The 20,960-nt window shown below is 39.1% G+C and overlaps 2 protein-coding genes across 2 annotated transcripts in view; one reads left to right on the top strand and one right to left on the bottom strand.

Annotated features, from left to right (window-relative positions):
* Positions 1-20,960, bottom strand: part of LOC134657283 (protein I'm not dead yet) — a 78,907-nt gene that overhangs the window by 28,366 nt on the left and 29,581 nt on the right. The window contains exon 2 of the mRNA XM_063512866.1: positions 6,696-6,837. Coding sequence (XP_063368936.1) covers positions 6,696-6,760 — 65 coding nt within the window. The 5' untranslated portion in view covers positions 6,761-6,837. The remainder of the gene's footprint in view (positions 1-6,695; positions 6,838-20,960) is intronic.
* Positions 8,957-20,960, top strand: part of LOC134657288 (GPI transamidase component PIG-S) — a 79,010-nt gene continuing 67,006 nt past the window's right edge. Inside the window, exon 1 of the mRNA XM_063512871.1 lies at positions 8,957-9,110. Within this exon, the coding sequence (XP_063368941.1) occupies positions 9,080-9,110 (31 nt within the window). The 5' untranslated portion in view covers positions 8,957-9,079. The remainder of the gene's footprint in view (positions 9,111-20,960) is intronic.

Raw genomic sequence — 20,960 nt, 5'->3', positions numbered from 1 at the left:
ACAAAAATAGAAAAAAAAACAATAAATTTTTGGGGTTCCCCATACTTCGAACTGAAACTCTAAAATTTTTTTTTTCATCAAACCCATTCGTGTGGGGTATCTATGGATAGGTCTTCAAAAATGATATTGAGGTTTGTAATATCATTTTTTTCTAAACTGAATAGTTTGCGCGAGAGACGCTTCCAAAGTGGTAAAATGTGTCCCCCCCCCCCCCCCATGTAACTTCTAAAATAAGAGAATGATAAAACTAAAAAAAATATATGATGTACATTACCATGCAAACTTCCACCGTAAATTGGTTTGAACGAGATCTATTAAGTAGTTTTTTTTTAATACGTCATAAATCCCCTAAATACGGAACCCTTCATGGGCGAGTCCGACTCGCCCTTGGCCGCTTTTTTTATGTATTCAATTTAAAGAAGGCTTAATAAGCTCACCTATGAAATTGCAGAGTAAAACTAATTCAAATTCCGATAAGAAACTTTCGAATTGCTCAACCTGCCGTGAAACTATATAACCTTATGTTCATGATTTTTTTGTGGCTAATTTAGACACTGAAGTACTAAAATATACAGGGTGGCCAAATAAGAGGTATACACTTTATTTTTGAATTTTTATTCTATAAAACATAAAAAATATTAAGTATTCCTTGTTAAATATAATATGTAGGGTAGATATGAGCGCCGCGCCGGCGCGCCGCCGCCGCCGACAAAATTTTCGCGCCGCCGCCGCCGACGCTGCGCTATCGGCGTGGCATCGGCGTGACCTTGGTAGTTACTACTACTTTCGGAATCAGATAATATATTTTTAATCGAGTTTAGATCATTAATGGCGCCACTTCGAATAGTTTATAGGCATTCAAAAGGTATTTTAGGCCCATATAATTAAAAAATATCGAAGGCAAATGCAAACTTATCTGTCTAGTAACCGCGCTACTAGTCTTGGGGAAACGAAATTATTTAATATCAATTTTAACATCAATATGCTTGTAATAAACATACTGATTTCCTTCCATTTTTATTGTGGAACGTTCCACATTACAATTTATAGATTGTATATAAACACTAGACATATGTCAATCACAATGAAAAAATTTACTGTGATCAACTCTGGCTAACGTGAGACTCGAACCCACATCTTTGGATTACCGATCCAATGCATAACTAATTTTGCCGGCTAATCATCCGTCATTTACCGCGAATTTATTAACCATTGCAAGCATGGTTACACGTCTTTAAAAGGTATTAAATGAGATATTAAGCGTTTCCACGTCCAAATGTCCGTCCGTTGGCTTCACACGGAAGGGCGTCGAAATCGGGCCTCAATTAAACTTGGCCACTGTTCAAATTTCAAGCTCTCTCTTTGCTCTCTTGGAGCTCAATCTTTGGCCTTGCATTAAGCCGCTATCTGAACCTGCAAGTTTTTGGCCCTGTTTGGAGCTCAACTTTCGGCCTGTTTTAAAACGCTTGAGCATTGGTCCTTATCCGATCTTAGCTCCATTTTAGCTCGGCCTTTGGCGTCGCACGAATGCGACCGCAGGAAAGCTCCAGATCTTTAATACTATGGCTGCAGTCTTTATCGGCCTGCGCCCTCGCTCTGCTCTCTTGCAGCTCGGCCTCGCACAGAAGCGCGCCGCAATCGGCGCTCCAGGCGTTCGGCCGTCAGCCAAGCTTACACTTGGCGTTCGATTCTTAGCTGTATGCTTACCTGCAGCTCATCCTCTGGCCTCGCATTGGGAGGCGTCGAAATCAAGTCTTCGGTGTTACATGGAGCTCGGCGTTGGGCCTCACTTTTTGACATAAATCGGTTTTGTTGAATCGATATTGCTTAATGACGGAGCTCGATTTTCTTTGGACTGTCGACAAGACGTTTCCCTGATACAGTCAATCGCTAAGATCTTTCGGCCAGAGCCTCGCCAAGATTAAGACCGCCTCCGCATCCACAGTTTATACGATATCAATTTTTTTCGTACCATTATTCAATAAATTATCCTTGAAAATAAAAAATGCATTTATTTCATAACTTTCTTACAGCAAAAACATGTTTTTTCGGTAAAATTTTGGTTTGAATTCTTTTTTCATTAATCGAAGGTGTTTCAAGGCCACGCCGCCGATTCGCCGCCGCCGCCGACCAATTTTGACCGGCGCGCCGCCGCCGGCTATATGCCTATCGGCGCTCATATCTAATGTAGGGTCAGCAATTACACATGGAAAATAATGTCAGACAAATGTCCACCTCTAGCAGCATGGCAGATGCGAACCCTTTTCATCGCGTTTTTCATCACTTTTTCACACATTTCTGGCGTTATCTCAGCGACATTGTTTCGAATATTTTGTTTTAATTGCTGAAGGTTCGTTGGCCTATTAGCATAGACACGTCCCTTTAGATAGCCCCACAGAAAAAAGTCAGGAGCTGTTAAATCAGGCGATCTTGGGGGCCAGTCAATGTCACCGTTTCTCGAAATTAATCGACCGGGAAACGTTATTTTTAATGTTTCTATTGTTTTTAATGATTAAAACACGTTGTTCCGTCGTAAAACGCTCCATAATAAATTTGCCGTATCTACACAAACTAATTTTCATGCAATAACTGTCATATTTACCGCCAAAATAAAATGGCGGCAAAAAAAGTTGTATACCTCTAAGTTGGCCACCCTGTAGTAAAAAAAACAGTTTAAGACACTAATAATCTTGAAATAAAATGCATTATTTATGCAATTATCAGGATGATAGTAGCTTTATAACTTAAAATAACAAAAGAGTATTTACGTAGGTACCTACTAAACTTTGGTGTTTTTAAAAAGGGCCGATCACCATATCACCAACAACCGAATTAACTTATAATTGTGATCAGTATAATAAAATTATACTGATCACATACGTAAATAAGCCGGTAATCTGACCTCTGCCATGGCAAAAACAAGAATGACTACCCATTTAGGGCCGAGACACAACAGTCGCGCGGTGCAGATGTTCAACAGAAATATAATAATAATAAGCCCGCAGGGCAGCTTGTGGCGAGCTATTGGGGAGTAACGACCCCACGAACCCGAGTGCTCCAGAGAGTCGGTCAGGGTCTCCGTCTCCGGCGTGTCTTCGTCGGTCGTAGTGGACCCCAAGGGGACCCGCAGGACTCTCGGCTCTGGCTTGCCTTAATTGGCCGTCCAGAGAGGAGTCGTTAGAGCTATATGCTCCAGGGGTGGAAGTGTTTAAGGGCACAACGCCGCGAGTAACTTCGGAGAAAGCGCAGCACACCTCTCGACACCCCTGAGCCGCTCACGCCGGTGTTGCCCCTGGTCGTCTTTACGACGACAGTTTCAGGGGCCCATCTAGTCGGCGGCAAGTCACCACCTGCCTCTATAACATGTGGTAGCATTGTTATGGCAGGTGTCCGGACCCTTTTACAATAGCCCAATCTTAAGCTCCAGCCAAACTTCATACATAGCCCTGAACTCTTTCCATTTTTGTTACAATAGCGCAATGCCTGCTGAGACCGGTTCACGGGTATCTATTGATGTACCCGTGAATGGGTTCCAGCAGGCGTTCTACATGACATCACACTTGTCTTAAAGGGCCTCTGCGCTGTTGGCTTCGGCCCCACGTACGCCTCCCAAAGCTCCGGGACCCCATGGTCCCGAGATATGGTAAGACATACAAATAATAATAATAATTTCAGCCTATATACGTCCCACTGCTGGGCACAGGCCTCCTCCCAAGAGTCCCAAGTTCTCAACAGAAATAGGAACTTTAAAATTGTAATACCTAATTGATTCTTTATTTAATCGTATAATTATTTAATTTATTCAGTGTAAATAGCAAAGAAATATTAGTAAATAAAAATTATAAGTAGTAAAAAACATCCCAAAACGCGTATGCAACGCGTCTAGTGCACCACATGCCTTACATATGCAGAAATTATTTAAGCAACCTGTGGCGCCGGGTTTGTATTCACAATTTACCTTCACATATTTTGATCGCTAATCCTCTATAATACACAGTCATTTAATACATTGTATGGTTTATTAATGTAACTTAATAATCGAACTATTTAATGACTAGTGGTTGCTCAAAATATATTTGGTAATCTTAGAAATGTAGGGCATTAAAATAAGAAACACGTCATAAATCTACAAAGCTATTGTTTTGAAGTGATATTTCTTGGTCATCAATATTATGTAGGTCTAAAATATAGTTTTAATCTAATAGACCAATAAATGCAGAGTAGTTTAATATATAATACTAATAGAAATATGTAAATTTGAATACTTGAGGCATTTTAAAACACGCAGCAACTTTTTACACATCGCACTTCCTGAACAACTTGCAAAGTAAAATAGATAAAATATACTGTGGTTATGTCTATATGGTTGAAACATTTTTTAAATATTGTCACGTTGGTAGTCTGTGTTTTAAAAATTGTGCAGCCCTTCACAGATAATAAATAAAAAATGTCAGGAGCGGTTTTTTGGGCACGAGTCAAAGGGGCTCGCGATGAGCTCGCGCGAGACGCGCGCTTGGTTTTACACTCGCGTTCGGCTGTCATTCGGTTACAAACCTTATACCGTGTTGTTTGTGTTTAAAATCGATTAGCTCGATGAGCTTAATAGCTGTGGCCAAGACACGAGACGAGCCATGAGCCGAGCCACGAAGCGAGAGTGTAATCATTAGCTCGACGAGCTTACGAGCTCGAGGCGAGACACGGACGAGCCGCGAGCCGAGCCACGAGCCGCGAATGTAAATCGCTCGAGTTGCCACGATCATTTTAGAGGTGCGCAATGTTGGAAACTAGTTGCCAGAATCATGTGAATTATTAAACGGTACACTTAATTTTAAAATAATGATAATTAAAAAAAAATATTACCAACAAAACATGAAATATATAGCAGGTCAAGCAAATCTTGTCAGTAAAAAAAGGCGCGAAATTCAGATTTTCTATGGGACGATATCCCTTCGCGCCTACATTTTTCAAATTTGCCGCCTTTTTCTACTGTCAAGATCTGGTTGACCAAATATATAAAGCTGGTCAAGCAAATCTTGTCAGTAAAAAAAGGCGCGAAATTCAAATTTTCTATGGGACGATATCGCTTCGCGCCTACATTTTTCAAATTTGCCGCCTTTTTCTACTGACAAGATCTGCTTGACCAAGTATAAATGTATTTATTTTTATTATGTACCAAAATCATGCAGTGCATTTTGTATGCGCCACTACAAAACTTTTTTTGTAATATATTATATGTACTGTACAAACCACCTCGGGTGTTCATAAAATCTGGCAAAGGTTAGAAGAAGAAATAATGTGTCCACTATCACTTTAAATATATTGAAAAAAATAACTGCATGCATGAAACAAAACATGCAAATATTATGCATGCTACGGTGGATGCAAGATAAAGAGACAATACTCAGCATCAGTTGTACCTTTAAATTCTTGCAAATATATTATTTATACAGGTCCGTTAGTAATTGGCAGGTTTACAATATTTTACACAACAAAAATGCTTTGCGGCCAACGGCCATAGGCAAAATAAGTATGTAATGGTATGGTACTACATTTTATGATTCTCTGACTAAATTATAAATACTAAACTAAATTATATTTAATTTAATTTGTATAACTGTAGTATTATATTTAATTTAAATTGTATAGCTTATAGTTGCGCTCTCTCGAAAGGGTTTCCACGGAAGACCAGCGTCGGGGACTTCAAAGGTTCCTTGACATGAAGCTGAGTGGAGACCATTTCAGGAACGCTTTATAACCAATCTATGTCAGTGTTTTTATTAGTTAAGTTTAAATTAAGCGTTTTTGAATAAAGATAAAAAAAAAAAAAAAAAAAAAAAAAAAAAAAAAAAAAAAAAAAACTAAATACTTATACTAACATAATTATAAACGCGTAGCCAGTTTGAAGTGAATGGGCTGGTCATATGGGACGAAAGACAGACTCGTGGAGTAAACGAATACTCAAGTGCGACCATGGGGGGAAGAACGTCCTCAAAGTAGACCCAATATGCGTTGGGACGATGACATCAAAAGGACTGCGGGGATGAGGTGGCTCCAGGTTGCACAGAACCGTGACGAATGGCGTAAAATGAAGGAGGCCTACACCCGAAGGGTAGAAAAGGGCTCAAGAGAGAGAAAGAGAGAGAGAAAGAACTAAATATTAAGCTGGCCCAATAAAATAGGAAAAAGTAAAAATATAGGCACTTGTGAATTTTATTTCCTATGCAATGCATATAAAAAAAATTAAAAGTACAGAACTGAATAATGAATATACCTACATTGGCTACATTTATGTATTCCTTGGTACTAACTTAAAGCCACTTACTACAGAATACTGCCCTTAATAGCTCAAAAAAAGTTAAAAGTTCCCTATAAAAATAAATCTCAAATTTAACTTAGATATAGGCATTGACATATATATCTCAGGACTGGCCTTACGTGCAAAAGTGGTACTAGTTCAGCGGTGTCACTCACGAATTCGAGCCAATCGTGTAGTATAACGCAACTAGTTGCGACCAATCGCGCGGGCGCGCGCGGGTAATGCGAACTCATCAACCAATCGCGTTGCAGCGTTTTCACACCGCTGTACTGGCCCCATTCATGTTCCATTCTTATTGCCCGTAAGGCTAGTCCTGAGATATATATGTCAATGGATATAGGTCATACAGGTAGGTAATTTTTAAGTGAGTTTAACTTACCGATTTTCATCATTGATGCCGTTTTCGACGTGGTTCGTGGTGTCTCCTGCGTTACCGTTGGACATTTTTGCGGCTTTAGTAATCCGATGGGAAGTATTAATTTAGAAAAACCGTAGATCTTCGGTTACATTCCCACAAACATCTGAAAAATAGAAAAATAGTGATAAAAAAGTATAGGACCACTTAAGTAGAAAAACCCTTAGTTAATTTTAATTACATTTAAACAAAATGTCCAAATTTGTGCGAACAAGCAATAACTTGTCGCAGAAATTCAAATAAAACGTATCTAATCACACACTTCATATTCATGCACGGCATGGTATATTTTTTATCTTTCAATTCTGTCATAACATAAATGACACAACCTCATCACAACCTCAACAAATTAAAAATAAGCTTGCGATGTTGGCAATACGCAATGCGTTTCGTGTAGAGTGAGGGTTCGTTGAATATGATAAAAACAGATACAGGGTTAATTTTTAGTCAGCTTACAAAAAAAAACCCTGAATTCAGTATCGTTAATAGAACCCATTTCAATAAAAAAACATGTACTTTTTATTTTTACGATTTATTATTTTTATCCCTAACAATTTTTACAATTTACGCACACCCTACACCAAACAGCTGGTCATGGACGGCGCACGACGCATGAGTGTGTGCGACGGGGGAGTGCGCGCGGCGGGGGAGCGCGCGCGCCGCCACACAAAAGCCACCGCGCGCGCCGCTCAGTCTCACGCCGCGCTCTCTGACGGACAGTCGTTTCATGTTCTCCTCGCTCGCCGCTGAGCTAAAGCGAAACGATGTACTCAAACCGCGAGTTTTATGAAATGGTGAGAGTGTACGCCAGAGCCGATAACAATCTGCGAGCGGCTCGTAGGTTGTACGAGGCAGAGATTCTGCCTGTGTTAAGAAATACCGGTTGTACATACCGGGGCGTAATTGAGGACCACATCGAGGAAAACGTGCCTCTGCGCTAACTACGCGAGTTTTATTTCATGCACGACGGCGCCCCTCCTTATTACAGCCGTATCGTGCGCGAGTACCTCGATGAGAGGTATGGAAACCGCTGGTTAGGGCGCGGTGGACCGGTGCCCTGGCCAGCTAGATCACCTGACCTAACTCCTTGTGACTTTTATTTGTGGGGTGAAGTGAAACGTAGAGTTTACGTCAAAGAAGCTCAGAATATCGATGATTTGAAAAACAAAATTATTTTAGCATTTGATCAAGTGAAAAATGAACAACGCGTGTTAAGGAACATTAGTGGAAATGTCCTAAAACGTGCTAGACTGTGCTTGCAGCAAAATGGACTGCATTTTTAACAATTATTAAAATACAATTAGTGTAAGTGAGTAAAGTGAGGAGAAATGGACTCCATTTGTAAGTAAATTAAACAATTATTGTAAATAGCTGATTCCAATTTTTAAATACGCCTAAGCACATGTCGTTTTTCACTTTATCGTCTTCTTATGATCTGAGAATTAATTTGTCTTAAAATGTTAAATGTTTGTTTTTTATTGACTATCGACATGGGTTTTGACGGTCCTAAGCCCGTGAAAGTATGAAGGAAGATTTGGAATCAATTTAAAACCGCCGGGCATCGACCCGTCCAAGACAGGGGGGGGGGGCCCTCCGCCTGCGCGGCGAAGAACAAAAGCGGCCATCTTTGAACTCTGCCCACACCGCAAAGCTCCCCGCCCGCCCACCACTCTTACCCCCTGCGCAAGCGCTGCCACTGGCCGCGAGCGGGTGCCCCGCTCACTCCTCGCCCCCGCCACGGCCGTCAGAAAGTAGGGTGACCAAGTCTTCTACTGTTTCTGTGGAATCATTTGGGTGCACTTTTCTTTTTTCTCATTTGAGAAGGGATAAAAATAAAACAAAACGTATATTTCATTTACCTTAGCGATCATTTATACGAAGTTTGTTAACTGACTAAAAAGTAACCCTGTATAAAATAAATGATATACGGCTTTTCTCGTGTGCAAAAACGAAACGCTACAAGTATTGCTGTTTATAAGGTTAGCTATGAATTGTGTTTGATTAACAAAACGTACATGATTTTGCGTTATATACGAATCAATTTACATCAATAAAAACTAAATTTTGATTGTAATGTGTGATACGACTGACTAAATCGTTTCTGTATTTACAAATTTTACGAAGTTAATTTTTAAGTTTAAACAGAAAGAGCAATAGCGATCCCCATTAGCACACACGCAGTAGTGCCACAACTTTACACACTAAAGTCAACGTCAAATGTCAAATCTAATTGCAATTCAGGAAAATTGAAAATGATAACAATATAGTTTCTTGTTATTTTTACGCTATTAACGGAGCTTTAAATACAGTGGAGTATATAAAATAGTGTTTAATTAAGTGTGAATGCTATGGGGAAACAAATGAAGTCCGACGCGGACGGTAAGTCACTTAACAAATTTTCATTTTGTTATCACTTTACCAGCTTTACCTCAATGCCGGTTTATCTATGTGTAGCAATTTCAGCAGATAGACTAACAGCTACACTTGACCGAGCGGTTATTTTACACGGATTGTCTTCTTTACAAAATTGTCTAGTCATATTTCTAGGTTATGTCCTTAAGTCCGGTACAAGCGCTACGGGCGATACTACGCTGTACAAACGTCCTTGAATAACAAATAAAAAAATCATTATCTACAATCATGCAGGTCTCTAAAAGGTGCAAAAACTAGATGCTATTATTAAACTCAAAGGTTAGTGCCACTGGACATAACAAATCTTAATTCTTAATCTACAGAGGTCATTCAACTTTTAAATTCTGTAATCTAAAGGTTCATTCTCCTTGTAATCTTCAAGCCGCCCAAAGAAATCACTTTTAAAGGTCTTAGACCTCTAAAAATAACATTTGCGGCTCTTTGAGATTGCTAAAACTCCCGTGTTCTTCTGTTATTGACTCTTCTTAAATGTTTACCGATGCTTGTTGTATATTATTACAACCTACTACATCAGTATGTATATTTGCATGAGGAAGCCGTCATGTAGCAGTGAGTTAACACAAGAATTATATATCTGAGATATACATATGTAACCAGTGAACATAATAATATATTTGTAATGACATCCTCAAACTAAAATGCCGCTACATCACACCACAGCACAGTGTTCGAGAGTAATAGGCTAACAACCTTTTGTGCAGATGGCAGTGTAGTTTTCATTACAAGAAGCATTGGAGGGGATGAGGTGATTTAGACTTCAACTTTCTTCTGTATTTAAGGTAGAATATTTTTGTTTAAAAATAATCTGCCAATGACAAACTGAAAGTAATTTATTTCTATCCCGAGCCTTGAAAATTATTGTCAATGTTCCATGTAATGTTCACAATTATTTTATTTTATTCTTTTACCCAATTAACAAGCAAAACATTTGAAATACCACCAGGCGTGTCTCACTCCGCGATTTCGTCGCTTTGCTACAGGTAGCTAAAAGTACATCCATTCGGCCCCAATTTTGGTGGCTAGCCATAAGCCGCGCGTGGCGCTGTCGCCACCTAGCGGCCATATCTGTGCTGATCGTAACAGACGCGTTTTGTTAGAGATTGAGTCTTCTGTACTTAGTACTATTATTTATTCTGTGATACCACTTTGAAAAACCTTCTTTTCATTAGAATGTCAGTAAAAAATATATGTAGGTATGTAGTATACAAATACATAATATAGCACAAATCTATTGAAACCAAAATCTGCTCAGAGAACTGAAACATGATAATTATAAATAAACGTTTAACAAGTAACATAGAACAATCAATAAGTAATCCCCAAGCTGAATAGTGGTCGCAGTGAGTGGGGATTAAAGACCCCCAACCTTCCACTTTATTACAACTAGAGATGCAATCATCTAATTCTAACCAAAAAAGATTAATAAACAGTCAAAAATTAAACGGAAAGGGAAGAAGAAATACAAAAATTGAACTGGAAGAGGCCCATTACCTCTTATGAGGGTTTTGTATTCACCTTTTTAGTAATTAAGATTTATCTTAGGTTAAATACAAAACCTAAAGTGTATAAGCAAACTTGATTGTTCAAGCCAGCATACATAATAAGGTAAATAAAAGAAATCTAGGTAGGTATTAATGACTACACCACACAAGCATAATTTCCATTTGTGATCCGTAAAAGGACTTAAGTTCCTAAAAACGTTTAAACGTTGTGTCATTTTATTGTTAAGACGGTATAGCAATCAGGACTGGTTACTTAGCATACAATAGAGTGGATGTGACGTAAAACAACATGTAAGAAGAGTTGTTCAGTGAAATGGGTATCATACTTAACCCTTTTAATGCCTATCGCGTGTGGCGCATCATTGTGAACCTTCCATCACCATCGGAAGGCACAAAAGTTGATGGCACAAGATATTGGATTGAGATCGCGTACGGCACTTGACGTCTTTGCCAGTCAATCGGGAAGGAAATTTTTGCTTCATCTGCGAGGTAGACTACCCTTCTCTTTCTAATCATATTTATCAGAAAAGAACCTAGTGTCGGATGTGCGGAGTGCGTGGTGACTGATGAGGGAATTCAAAACAACGACAGAATATCTCATTATAAAAATACTACGCGATCTTGACGTGTCTTTTTATTGAAAAACACTTGAAAAATAACACGGCAAATATGTGACAATTATTATTAATCATAAACGATCATTTACAACCTTTTGCTTTCATAAGTAATCGTTACTGATTCTTAAAAAGAATTTTTCAATACAAAGACATGTCAAGATTGTTTACCTTTTTTCTAATGCTAAAAGAAACGAACTATTATTGACATTGTTGTACGTGGTTAGTTCTACATGCTTCGTTGTGTAAGATATAATTCCACTGCCCACCAAAACTTTAGGCCTTCCTTGGCAACCAGACACCAGAAATACATAACATCAACCGAAGTCCAAGGTGACTCGAAGAGGAACATGTTACGTAATTCTGGAACGTATTTATAGGTATAGAGGAGGCGCGGCTTGACGTCACTGCTGAAAGTTTCAACGATTTACGTCAAACTGTTCTGTAAACAATTGTTTTGGGAGTTGGGATATGGGGTAGTAAATCAGTTGTGGATAGATTGCACGCAGTTAATCTTAAGTTAAAGCCCTTATTACACGACTGCCCAAAAAAAAGAGTGTATTGTTTATCATACTCTACAGGCCAGCACGGCTAGCACATGATTACCCGCGGGATAGCTCGCGCCGCGAGAGACGGCAGTCGCCCGTCACAAATTTCTATCTCTATCTGTCAATTCCTCGATTTTGGCAGCACGAGTTCGCACATCGAGAAAAGAGTTCCACGAGAGAGAGCCATCCCGCGCGCGACTTAGCCAATGTGGCCATTTATACATGGAACAAACTTTTCATTCGTGGCAACACTGAATCGGTAAAATAATAATCGGATAAGTAATGAATAGTCAGCCTTAGAAACGGAGCGTCCCTAGTCACGATAACTTTGTCTCTTTCTCGCAGTATGAAGAATAAGAAATAGCAAATATTATTTTTAAGTCGAAAATGTCAGTGTCAATACTGTCAATCAAAATTTGATTCGCTTTGTCGTTACAAGTTGGGATATATTATTATAATTATCTAAAGATTACCTACCTAATCATTAAAATACAACTCCTTACGAATAATTGGCGTTTTGTTAAAAGTTTTGGCTAACAAAATACCATCTTTACGAAGAAGTCAAGTTGTAAGTACGTACACAATTCAATCTTCATAAAGCTCTTTTCCGTTGTCTTTTGCAAAAAAATTACATTCCTTTTAAATCTTATTTACAGACTAAATGGTTGGACTGTAGCAAAGGGGGGGCTGGGACTTAGATTTTTTTTTTGACAAAGTGGTGTCATTATGACACTATTTTTAAATGATTGTAATGTGTATATCACGTCAAAATAAGCATCTTTTATTGGAAAAACTTTTCTCTAAAATAAAAAATGGCCGAGTTAGACGCCTCCAAAGATTAATATTTTTAAAGGGAGCTGGGACTTGTAAAGACTTGTAAAAGAAACGAACTATTATTGACATTGTTGTACGTGGTTAGTTCTACATGCTTCGTTGTGTAAGATATAATTCCACTGCCCACCAAAACTTTAGGCCTTCCTTGGCAACCAGACACCAGAAATACATAACATCAACCGAAGTCCAAGGTGACTCGAAGAGGAACATGTTACGTAATTCTGGAACGTATTTATAGGTATAGAGGAGGCGCGGCTTGACGTCACTGCTGAAAGTTTCAACGATTTACGTCAAACTGTTCTGTAAACAATTGTTTTGGGAGTTGGGATATGGGGTAGTAAATCAGTTGTGGATAGATTGCACGCAGTTAATCTTAAGTTAAAGCCCTTATTACACGACTGCCCAAAAAAAAGAGTGTATTGTTTATCATACTCTACAGGCCAGCACGGCTAGCACATGATTACCCGCGGGATAGCTCGCGCCGCGAGAGACGGCAGTCGCCCGTCACAAATTTCTATCTCTATCTGTCAATTCCTCGATTTTGGCAGCACGAGTTCGCACATCGAGAAAAGAGTTCCACGAGAGAGAGCCATCCCGCGCGCGACTTAGCCAATGTGGCCATTTATACATGGAACAAACTTTTCATTCGTGGCAACACTGAATCGGTAAAATAATAATCGGATAAGTAATGAATAGTCAGCCTTAGAAACGGAGCGTCCCTAGTCACGATAACTTTGTCTCTTTCTCGCAGTATGAAGAATAAGAAATAGCAAATATTATTTTTAAGTCGAAAATGTCAGTGTCAATACTGTCAATCAAAATTTGATTCGCTTTGTCGTTACGAGTTGGGATATATTATTATAATTATCTAAAGATTACCTACCTAATCATTAAAATACAACTCCTTACGAATAATTGGCGTTTTGTTAAAAGTTTTGGCTAACAAAATACCATCTTTACGAAGAAGTCAAGTTGTAAGTACGTACACAATTCAATCTTCATAAAGCTCTTTTCCGTTGTCTTTTGCAAAAAAATTACATTCCTTTTAAATCTTATTTACAGACTAAATGGTTGGACTGTAGCAAAGGGGGGGCTGGGACTTAGATTTTTTTTTTGACAAAGTGGTGTCATTATGACACTATTTTTAAATGATTGTAATGTGTATATCACGTCAAAATAAGCATCTTTTATTGGAAAAACTTTTCTCTAAAATAAAAAATGGCCGAGTTAGACGCCTCCAAAGATTAATATTTTTAAAGGGAGCTGGGACTTTTCATTGAGAGTGGTGTCATTATGACATATATTTTAAATGATTTTAATGTATAGAACACATCGAAATAAGCAACTTTTACTTGGAAAACTTTTTACTAAAACTGAAAATGGCGGAGATAGAGCTTAAGGCAGGCCAGGCTTTTAAGGCAGGTCGGAGTAGGTACGACGACGAGCGAAGCGAGGAGGAGTGTTAGGTAGAACTGCGACCATACAGCGCGCGAGCCGAGCGAGCGAAGCGAGCGTGCCGCGGCAGCGGCCGGCGAAGCGCCAGAACCGACGTTTTTATAATAATACAATTTTACAAGTCCCAGCTCCCTTTAAAAACATCAATCTTTGGTCGCGTCTAACTCGGCCATTTTTTATTTTAGAGAAAAGTTTTTCCAATAAAAGATGCTTATTTTGACGTGATCTACACATTACAATCATTTAAAAATAGTGTCATAATGATACCACTTTGTCAAAAAAAATTCTAAGTCCCAGCCCCCCCTTTCGTACAGTCTGACCCACAAGCCTGTCATCAAACACGGAGGTATTCTCTACACCTAAGCATGCTGCTGCTAACCGCAGCCCTCCTGCCATCACGGAGGACATAGAAGGGCTCAAGTTGGGAACCTACTCCGTGCAAGGACAGTCGAGTGTTGATAACACTTCTCAAATAATGTGACTTTTAAATAAATACTACCAAAAACTTTAAATGATTTTATTTACTTTGACCTTTTTGAGATAGGTACTCAGATTTAAGTACGATTCGTCGGAGTCGGAGCGCATTTCACATTTGTATGCCCAAAGCCGCTCGGATGGCTCCGGACGGATTCTATCGCTTCTGCCACACATTATGTAATAGGTACACTGAAAAAGCACTCCGGCGCGGCCCAACTCTAGCCGGTCGGTGGGAATCGTAACTTAAGGATTAGGCTAGTACCAACTCGTACACTACAAAGTAAGTATTACGGCTGTGGTCTTCTGTGAGGTGGAGGTTGAGTTGAGCTGCCAGATTCATTATTTGCATTCTTTGTGGAATGATGTTTCACAAAATTTCGTCTAAATCGGTTCGGCGGATTAAGCGTCAAGAGGTAGCATATAGTCAGCAGCAATAGTTGCTAAGCGGGCGAGGTGTTCAAAATTACCTTGACGCGCTCTTATTCTCTTAACAATAAAGTCGCGTCAAGATCATTTTGAACACCTCGCCCGCTTAGCAACTATTGCTGCTGACTGTACATAGGTACATATTTACTTTTGCATTTACTTATTATAAGTAAGGTTGATCGCAATATTCAGGTCGGGATTGTGTTGTTTATATCCCGCAATGAATGGAAACACCTAAGGAGCGACATAATATAGGTTGTCAACAATAATTGCATGTAAAAATACGCGTGTAAGTAAATATAACGGGTTAGCACTGATTGATAGCACGTAATTGTTTCGCGGATTAGCAATGTACTATTTTTGTATCAATTATTTATGTTTCTATTAATTATCCCCCAGTCAATTCGCCACCAAAGGTTTGCTTTGTTGATGAGGTCGTGGTCGTACAATCTTAGGCTTAGATTTTTTTCTGTCGGATTTTCGTTTAACTTAAGAGAACGAACAAGTCATTGTGAAAAAATATAATCATTTTGATATTAATGGCATGATCATGAAACTCAAGATTCAAATTATACTTAAACAAAAAAGTGTTGTAGTATGAAATAAATATAAAATATGGAAAATTATCTTTCTTTTAGAACAAAAGTCAACAAAACTTCGACCAAATGCGCTTGTCGCGACCCTCTAGCCTCGAAGACAATTTCTCTCATTTTGACGTTCAAACGCGGGACATTTTGTCTCCCATAGTACACTCGTGCTACGATTTTTGAGAGTATCCCGCGTGGAACTGTCAAACGACAAAATTATGTCGCTTTGACATTTGTCCGCGAGACAGCGGGTTGTCGCGCGGTTCTTATGCTACCGATTCGCGAGAGAGCTCTATGTCGCGGCATTTTCTCGCCTGTCGACTGTCGCGCCCATCATGTGCTAGCCGTGCTGATTTAGTTAAATGTTTTATCCCTTTCTTACAAATACATAAGTCAAAATGACAGATAAGGACAAACAAATGAATAAGGGGGTTAGCCCGAGTGCTTCTGAAAATGACAAAATCGAATCGAGAGACTAAGGGCTCATTTAGACGGCGCACGAACGCATACGATTTTACATAGTTACATTGCGGACCATTGAGGTTACATCCGACCGATCAAATGACGCAATGTAATGAAACTCGCATGCGAGTTCTCGCACCGTCTAAATGAGCCCTTAGGAGGTTTTATTGGAGAAAACTCTAGTCTCAAGAGTTAAAAGAACTTAGCCGCCGCCATGCAGTCGACGTTGCACTCTCGTTTTAAAACGACAATGCTGAAATAACATGAAACTTGACATCGTTGTTGCGCTTGTAAAATCCGCTTTGTGATCCTTAGAATAATATTCAATAAACTGGCCAAGTCGGACTCGCGTTCCAAGGGTTCCGTACATTAAGTCCGACTCACGCTTGATTGCACATTTGTAATAGGTTTTCCTGTCATCTATAGGTAAAGAACTATTTTGTGTATTTTTTTCAAAATTGTAGACCCAGCAGTTTTCGAGATTTCGGACAGACAGACAGACACACGAGTAATCCTTTTGAGGTACGGAACCCTAAAAACAAAACTTAATGGGGCCCACTGATTAACAGTCCGCCGGACGATATCGGCCTGTCAGTTAGAACAAAAAGTTGACAGTTCCGAACAACTGACAGGCTGATACCATCGCCGGACTGTTAATTAGTTGGCCCCTTTATGTAGAGGTTTCAACACTGGGTTAGTACACTTACACCAACAAACACATTCCATTTTTTAACAAGCTTTTATTAGGTCGACCTGCATGTAACTTTTTTTTTTGCAGCAGCAGCTGTATGTAGTTCTGATGACAATACAATAATATGGTACTGTCGAACTGATCTGATGATGGAGACAGGAGGTGGACATAGGAACTCTCGACCTGTATTGTATGTAACTAACGTGTAATGGAATCTAAGGTAACTAATTTAACCATCTTCCAAGGATCGTAGCGTCATGAAAATTGGCAGCTGTATGTAGTTCTGATGACAATACAATAATATGGTACTGTCGAACTGATCTGATGATGGAGACAGGAGGTGGACATAAGAACTCTCGACCTCTATTGTACGAGGGGCGTTCAATAAAAAGTGAGAATGAGTATGTTATATACAACTTTTATTAAATGTTATTTTATTTTTCGACATAGTCACCTTTTAGCATAATACACTTAGTATATCTTTTTTCTAAACTTAATATTCCATTTCTAAAAAAGGTTTTATCTTGAGTACTTAAAAAATCTTGTACTGCAGCGGCTACCGCGTCGTCGTCTTCAAATTTCTTGCCTCTTAGGTATTTCTTCAATCTCGGAAATAGGTAGAAATCACTAGGGGCGAGGTCTGGTGAATACGGAGGATGCTTAAGGATATCGAACCCAGCATCACGTATTGCAGCCATTGCAACGGCGGACTTGTGTGCCGGTGCATTGTCCTGATGGAACAACACAATTTTCGAGAGTTTACCTCGCCGTTTTTCACGGATCTCATTGCGCAATGTTGCTATTTGTTTGGCATATAAAGAGCCCGTAATAGTGGCTCCATGCTCGAAATACTCAATCACTACGACCCATTTACCATCCCAAAAAACAGAGCCCATGACCTTATCGGCAGATGGGCCCACCTTGAATTTCTTCGGAGTTGGAGATGATGGCCTTTTCCATGTCATAGACTGCAGTTTCGTTTCAGGGTCGTAATGATGGAGCCATGTTTCGTCCATTGTTATAAATCGCGCCAAAAAAAGTTCCCGGTCTTGCTGTATCAGGTCCAAAGCTTCTTGACAAATCTCGACTCTAGTTTGTTTTTGCGTGTCAGTAAGCATTCTGGGTACCCAACGCGCTGATACCTTTTTCATACCCAAGCGTTCATGTAAAATATTATGCACGCTCCCCGTTGAAATCTTTACATTTTCAGCAATAAAACGAACCGTGACACGACGATCCGCCAAAACTAAGTTTTCGACTTTTTTCACAATTTCTTCAGTTACTGCTGTAGTAGGGCGTCCGGAGCGGGGGTCATCCATGGTCGATGTTCTTCCACGTCTAAATTCGGCGCACCAACGTGTAACTGTCGAATACGGAGGAGCATTAGACCTTAAAGTGTCCCGTAAATCTAAATTGACTTGGTCCGTAGAAAAAATTTTCAAACACAAGTATTTAATAACGGCGCGCAGTTCAATTTTCTCCATTTTCGCTAACGTACTCAACAGCATCGCAAAGAAATCGCCGTATTTTTTTTTTAAACAAAAAATAGTTAGTTTTTTTTTCATGGCAATCAGCTTGGTAGATTAGCTTTACCGGCCAGTATTTACTTTCCTAATATTTAAAGAGTTTGCATCTCATTCTCATTATATATTGAACGCCCCTCGTATGTAACTAACATGTAATGGAATCTAAGGTAACTAATTTAACCATCTTCCAAGGATCGTAGCGTCATGAAAATTAGCGGCTGTATGTAGTTCTGATGACAATACAATAATATGGTACTGTCGAACTGATCTGATGATGGAGACAGGAGGTGGCCATAGGAACTCTGTGATGAAACAACGCAACCTAATTGTGTTAGGGGTTTTTAGAATTGTCTCGATGAGTATTAGTTGTCTGTCGTAAGAAAAGTACAGTCAGCGATAAAAGCTTGTACCAAAAATTTAATTTTTGCCAAAAACTTATAACCAAATATTATGCACTTTTCAGCGTAGATTTTCTTAATCTTTCTATTTTCATTCAAACTTTATAATACGCAAGTAAATGACATCGCATATATTACCTAAAACGGCGTACATTCACCGGAACCCTAGTTAATTGTCTGCACAATGGCGCACATACTGTACGAGTACAAAGTTTTGTTTAGACACCAGACAAGGGGCTTTATTTGTTATGTGGTTATAGTAAGTGGCGAACTTTGCCATGTTATATTTACACAGGTTCTTCAAATACCTACTGGCAAACGCACATACACAGAGAAAGCTACACTTACTCTGTTGTTACATCCTAGATTCTAAAATTACAGTGGGATTGTCCATTCCCTTTGATATCTGCCCAATCCGATAGTCATTTAAGTAAAAATAAGTTTTTGGAAAAAAAATATTTTTTGGTACAAGCTTTTATCGCTGACTGTACTTTTCTTTCCACAGGCAATTAATACTCATCGAGACAATTCTAAAAACCCCAAACACAATTGGGTTTCGTTGTTTTATCACAGAGGTATGGCCACCTCCTTTCTCGATCATCAGATCAGCTCGATGGATTACTTACACATGTATGCAAAGCTTTCAGCTTCATTGGAAGTCGGGAAGTGGGTCAAATTTAACTTGCAAGATTTGACCCGTACAAACATAGTTACATACATACATTTACATACTTACATAGGTACATTGCAAGTTAAATAAAAAAGCTTGTAAAACAGACACTGTTTGTAATCGAGCTGTCATTTTAGTAACTTGAATTTTGAAAACAGAGTTTACTATAAATCATGGAAAACGATCAATAGATATTAGAAGCAAGACAGAATTTTCTATTACTGAGCCAGTGAACTATAGTTTGTCAAAGGACTGTCTCATTTTAAACACAGACGGAGAGAATCATACTATCTTTGTCTTACACTAGTACTAATAGCACTCAAAAGAAAAGATACTGACAATTTGGTTTGACCAACTATACTGCACCCTTTGGTCATGTAGGCTTTCTGGCCAGTAGGTATCTATCATCAGGTCAATGGCCGAGGTAGAACAGTGTAATAAAAGTAAAGGTGTGTCACAATACTTTATGAAAAATATACCCCATTTGACAGCTCTTGTTCATGAAATGCAAGTAATTTTTCATGTATTCACTCGAACTGAAGTTCTGAACAATTGCAACCATTTAGCAGATTAACTGAGTATATAAAAAATCTTAACCATATCGGTATCGGCCAGCCAAGGTCACAGCTAACATAGTTTAACAAAAAAACCGGCCAAGTGCGAGTCGGACTCGCGCACGGAGGGTTCCGCACCATCAACAAAAAATAGAGCAAAACAAGCAAAAAAACGGTCACCCATCCAAGTACTGACCCCGCCCGACGTTGCTTAACTTCGGTCAAAAATAACGTTTGTTGTATGGGAGCCCCACTTAAATCTTAATTTTATTCTGTTTTTAGTATTTGTTGTTATAGCGGCAACAGAAATACATCATCTGTGAAGATTTCAACTGTCTAGCTATCACGGTTCGTGAGATACAGCCTGGTGACAGACGGACGGACGGACGGACAGCGGAGTCTTAGTAATAGGGTCCCGTTTTTACCCTTTAAGGTCATGCATTACGTGAAACTACATTGTGTTTATTTCTAATCTAGAAGACGAAGCAAAGAGGATAATCGTAAGTCATAGACTATCATTTACAATTGGAAAATTCTCGGACTCAATACATTTCTTACTAGTAGAGCTATTTTCGCGGTATAATAGCGGTTTTCTGACGGCAAATGTAAGTTTGTAAAGTTTAGTTACTCATTTAGCACGCTTAATTTGTTCCGTATTGTTATAAAACGCCGTGAAAATTCAGTTTGATCAAGTGATTATAGACCTTTTGTTAAGAGCAGAGTAGAGTTGTCGTTTTCGGTCATAGTTTTACGATTAGGTACTATGTTTATTTTACGGTATCGTGAATTGTGAATGACGAGGCAACGTAGTTTTTACAAGCTTTTATTGACCGAAGCGTAGCGAAGGTCTACGTTTTGACTCGGGCATTTTGCTTTTGTATGTCCGGATGTTCTCCTCTACAGTCACAATTCTCAACCGATTCTTGTGAAATTTTGTGACCAGATTCTATGAGTAAATAAAAAAAATTGTCGATCCCGTTTTTGGAAATTTTCAAAAATGGAGGAGTTGTGATACCTCGCGCTTAAACAAATAGTCGTATCGATATCATAAG

Source organism: Cydia amplana, chromosome 19 (assembly GCF_948474715.1).
Source record: "Cydia amplana chromosome 19, ilCydAmpl1.1, whole genome shotgun sequence".
Classification (NCBI taxonomy): Eukaryota; Metazoa; Arthropoda; class Insecta; order Lepidoptera; family Tortricidae; genus Cydia; species Cydia amplana.
This window is presented reverse-complemented; position numbering and strand designations above follow the sequence as displayed.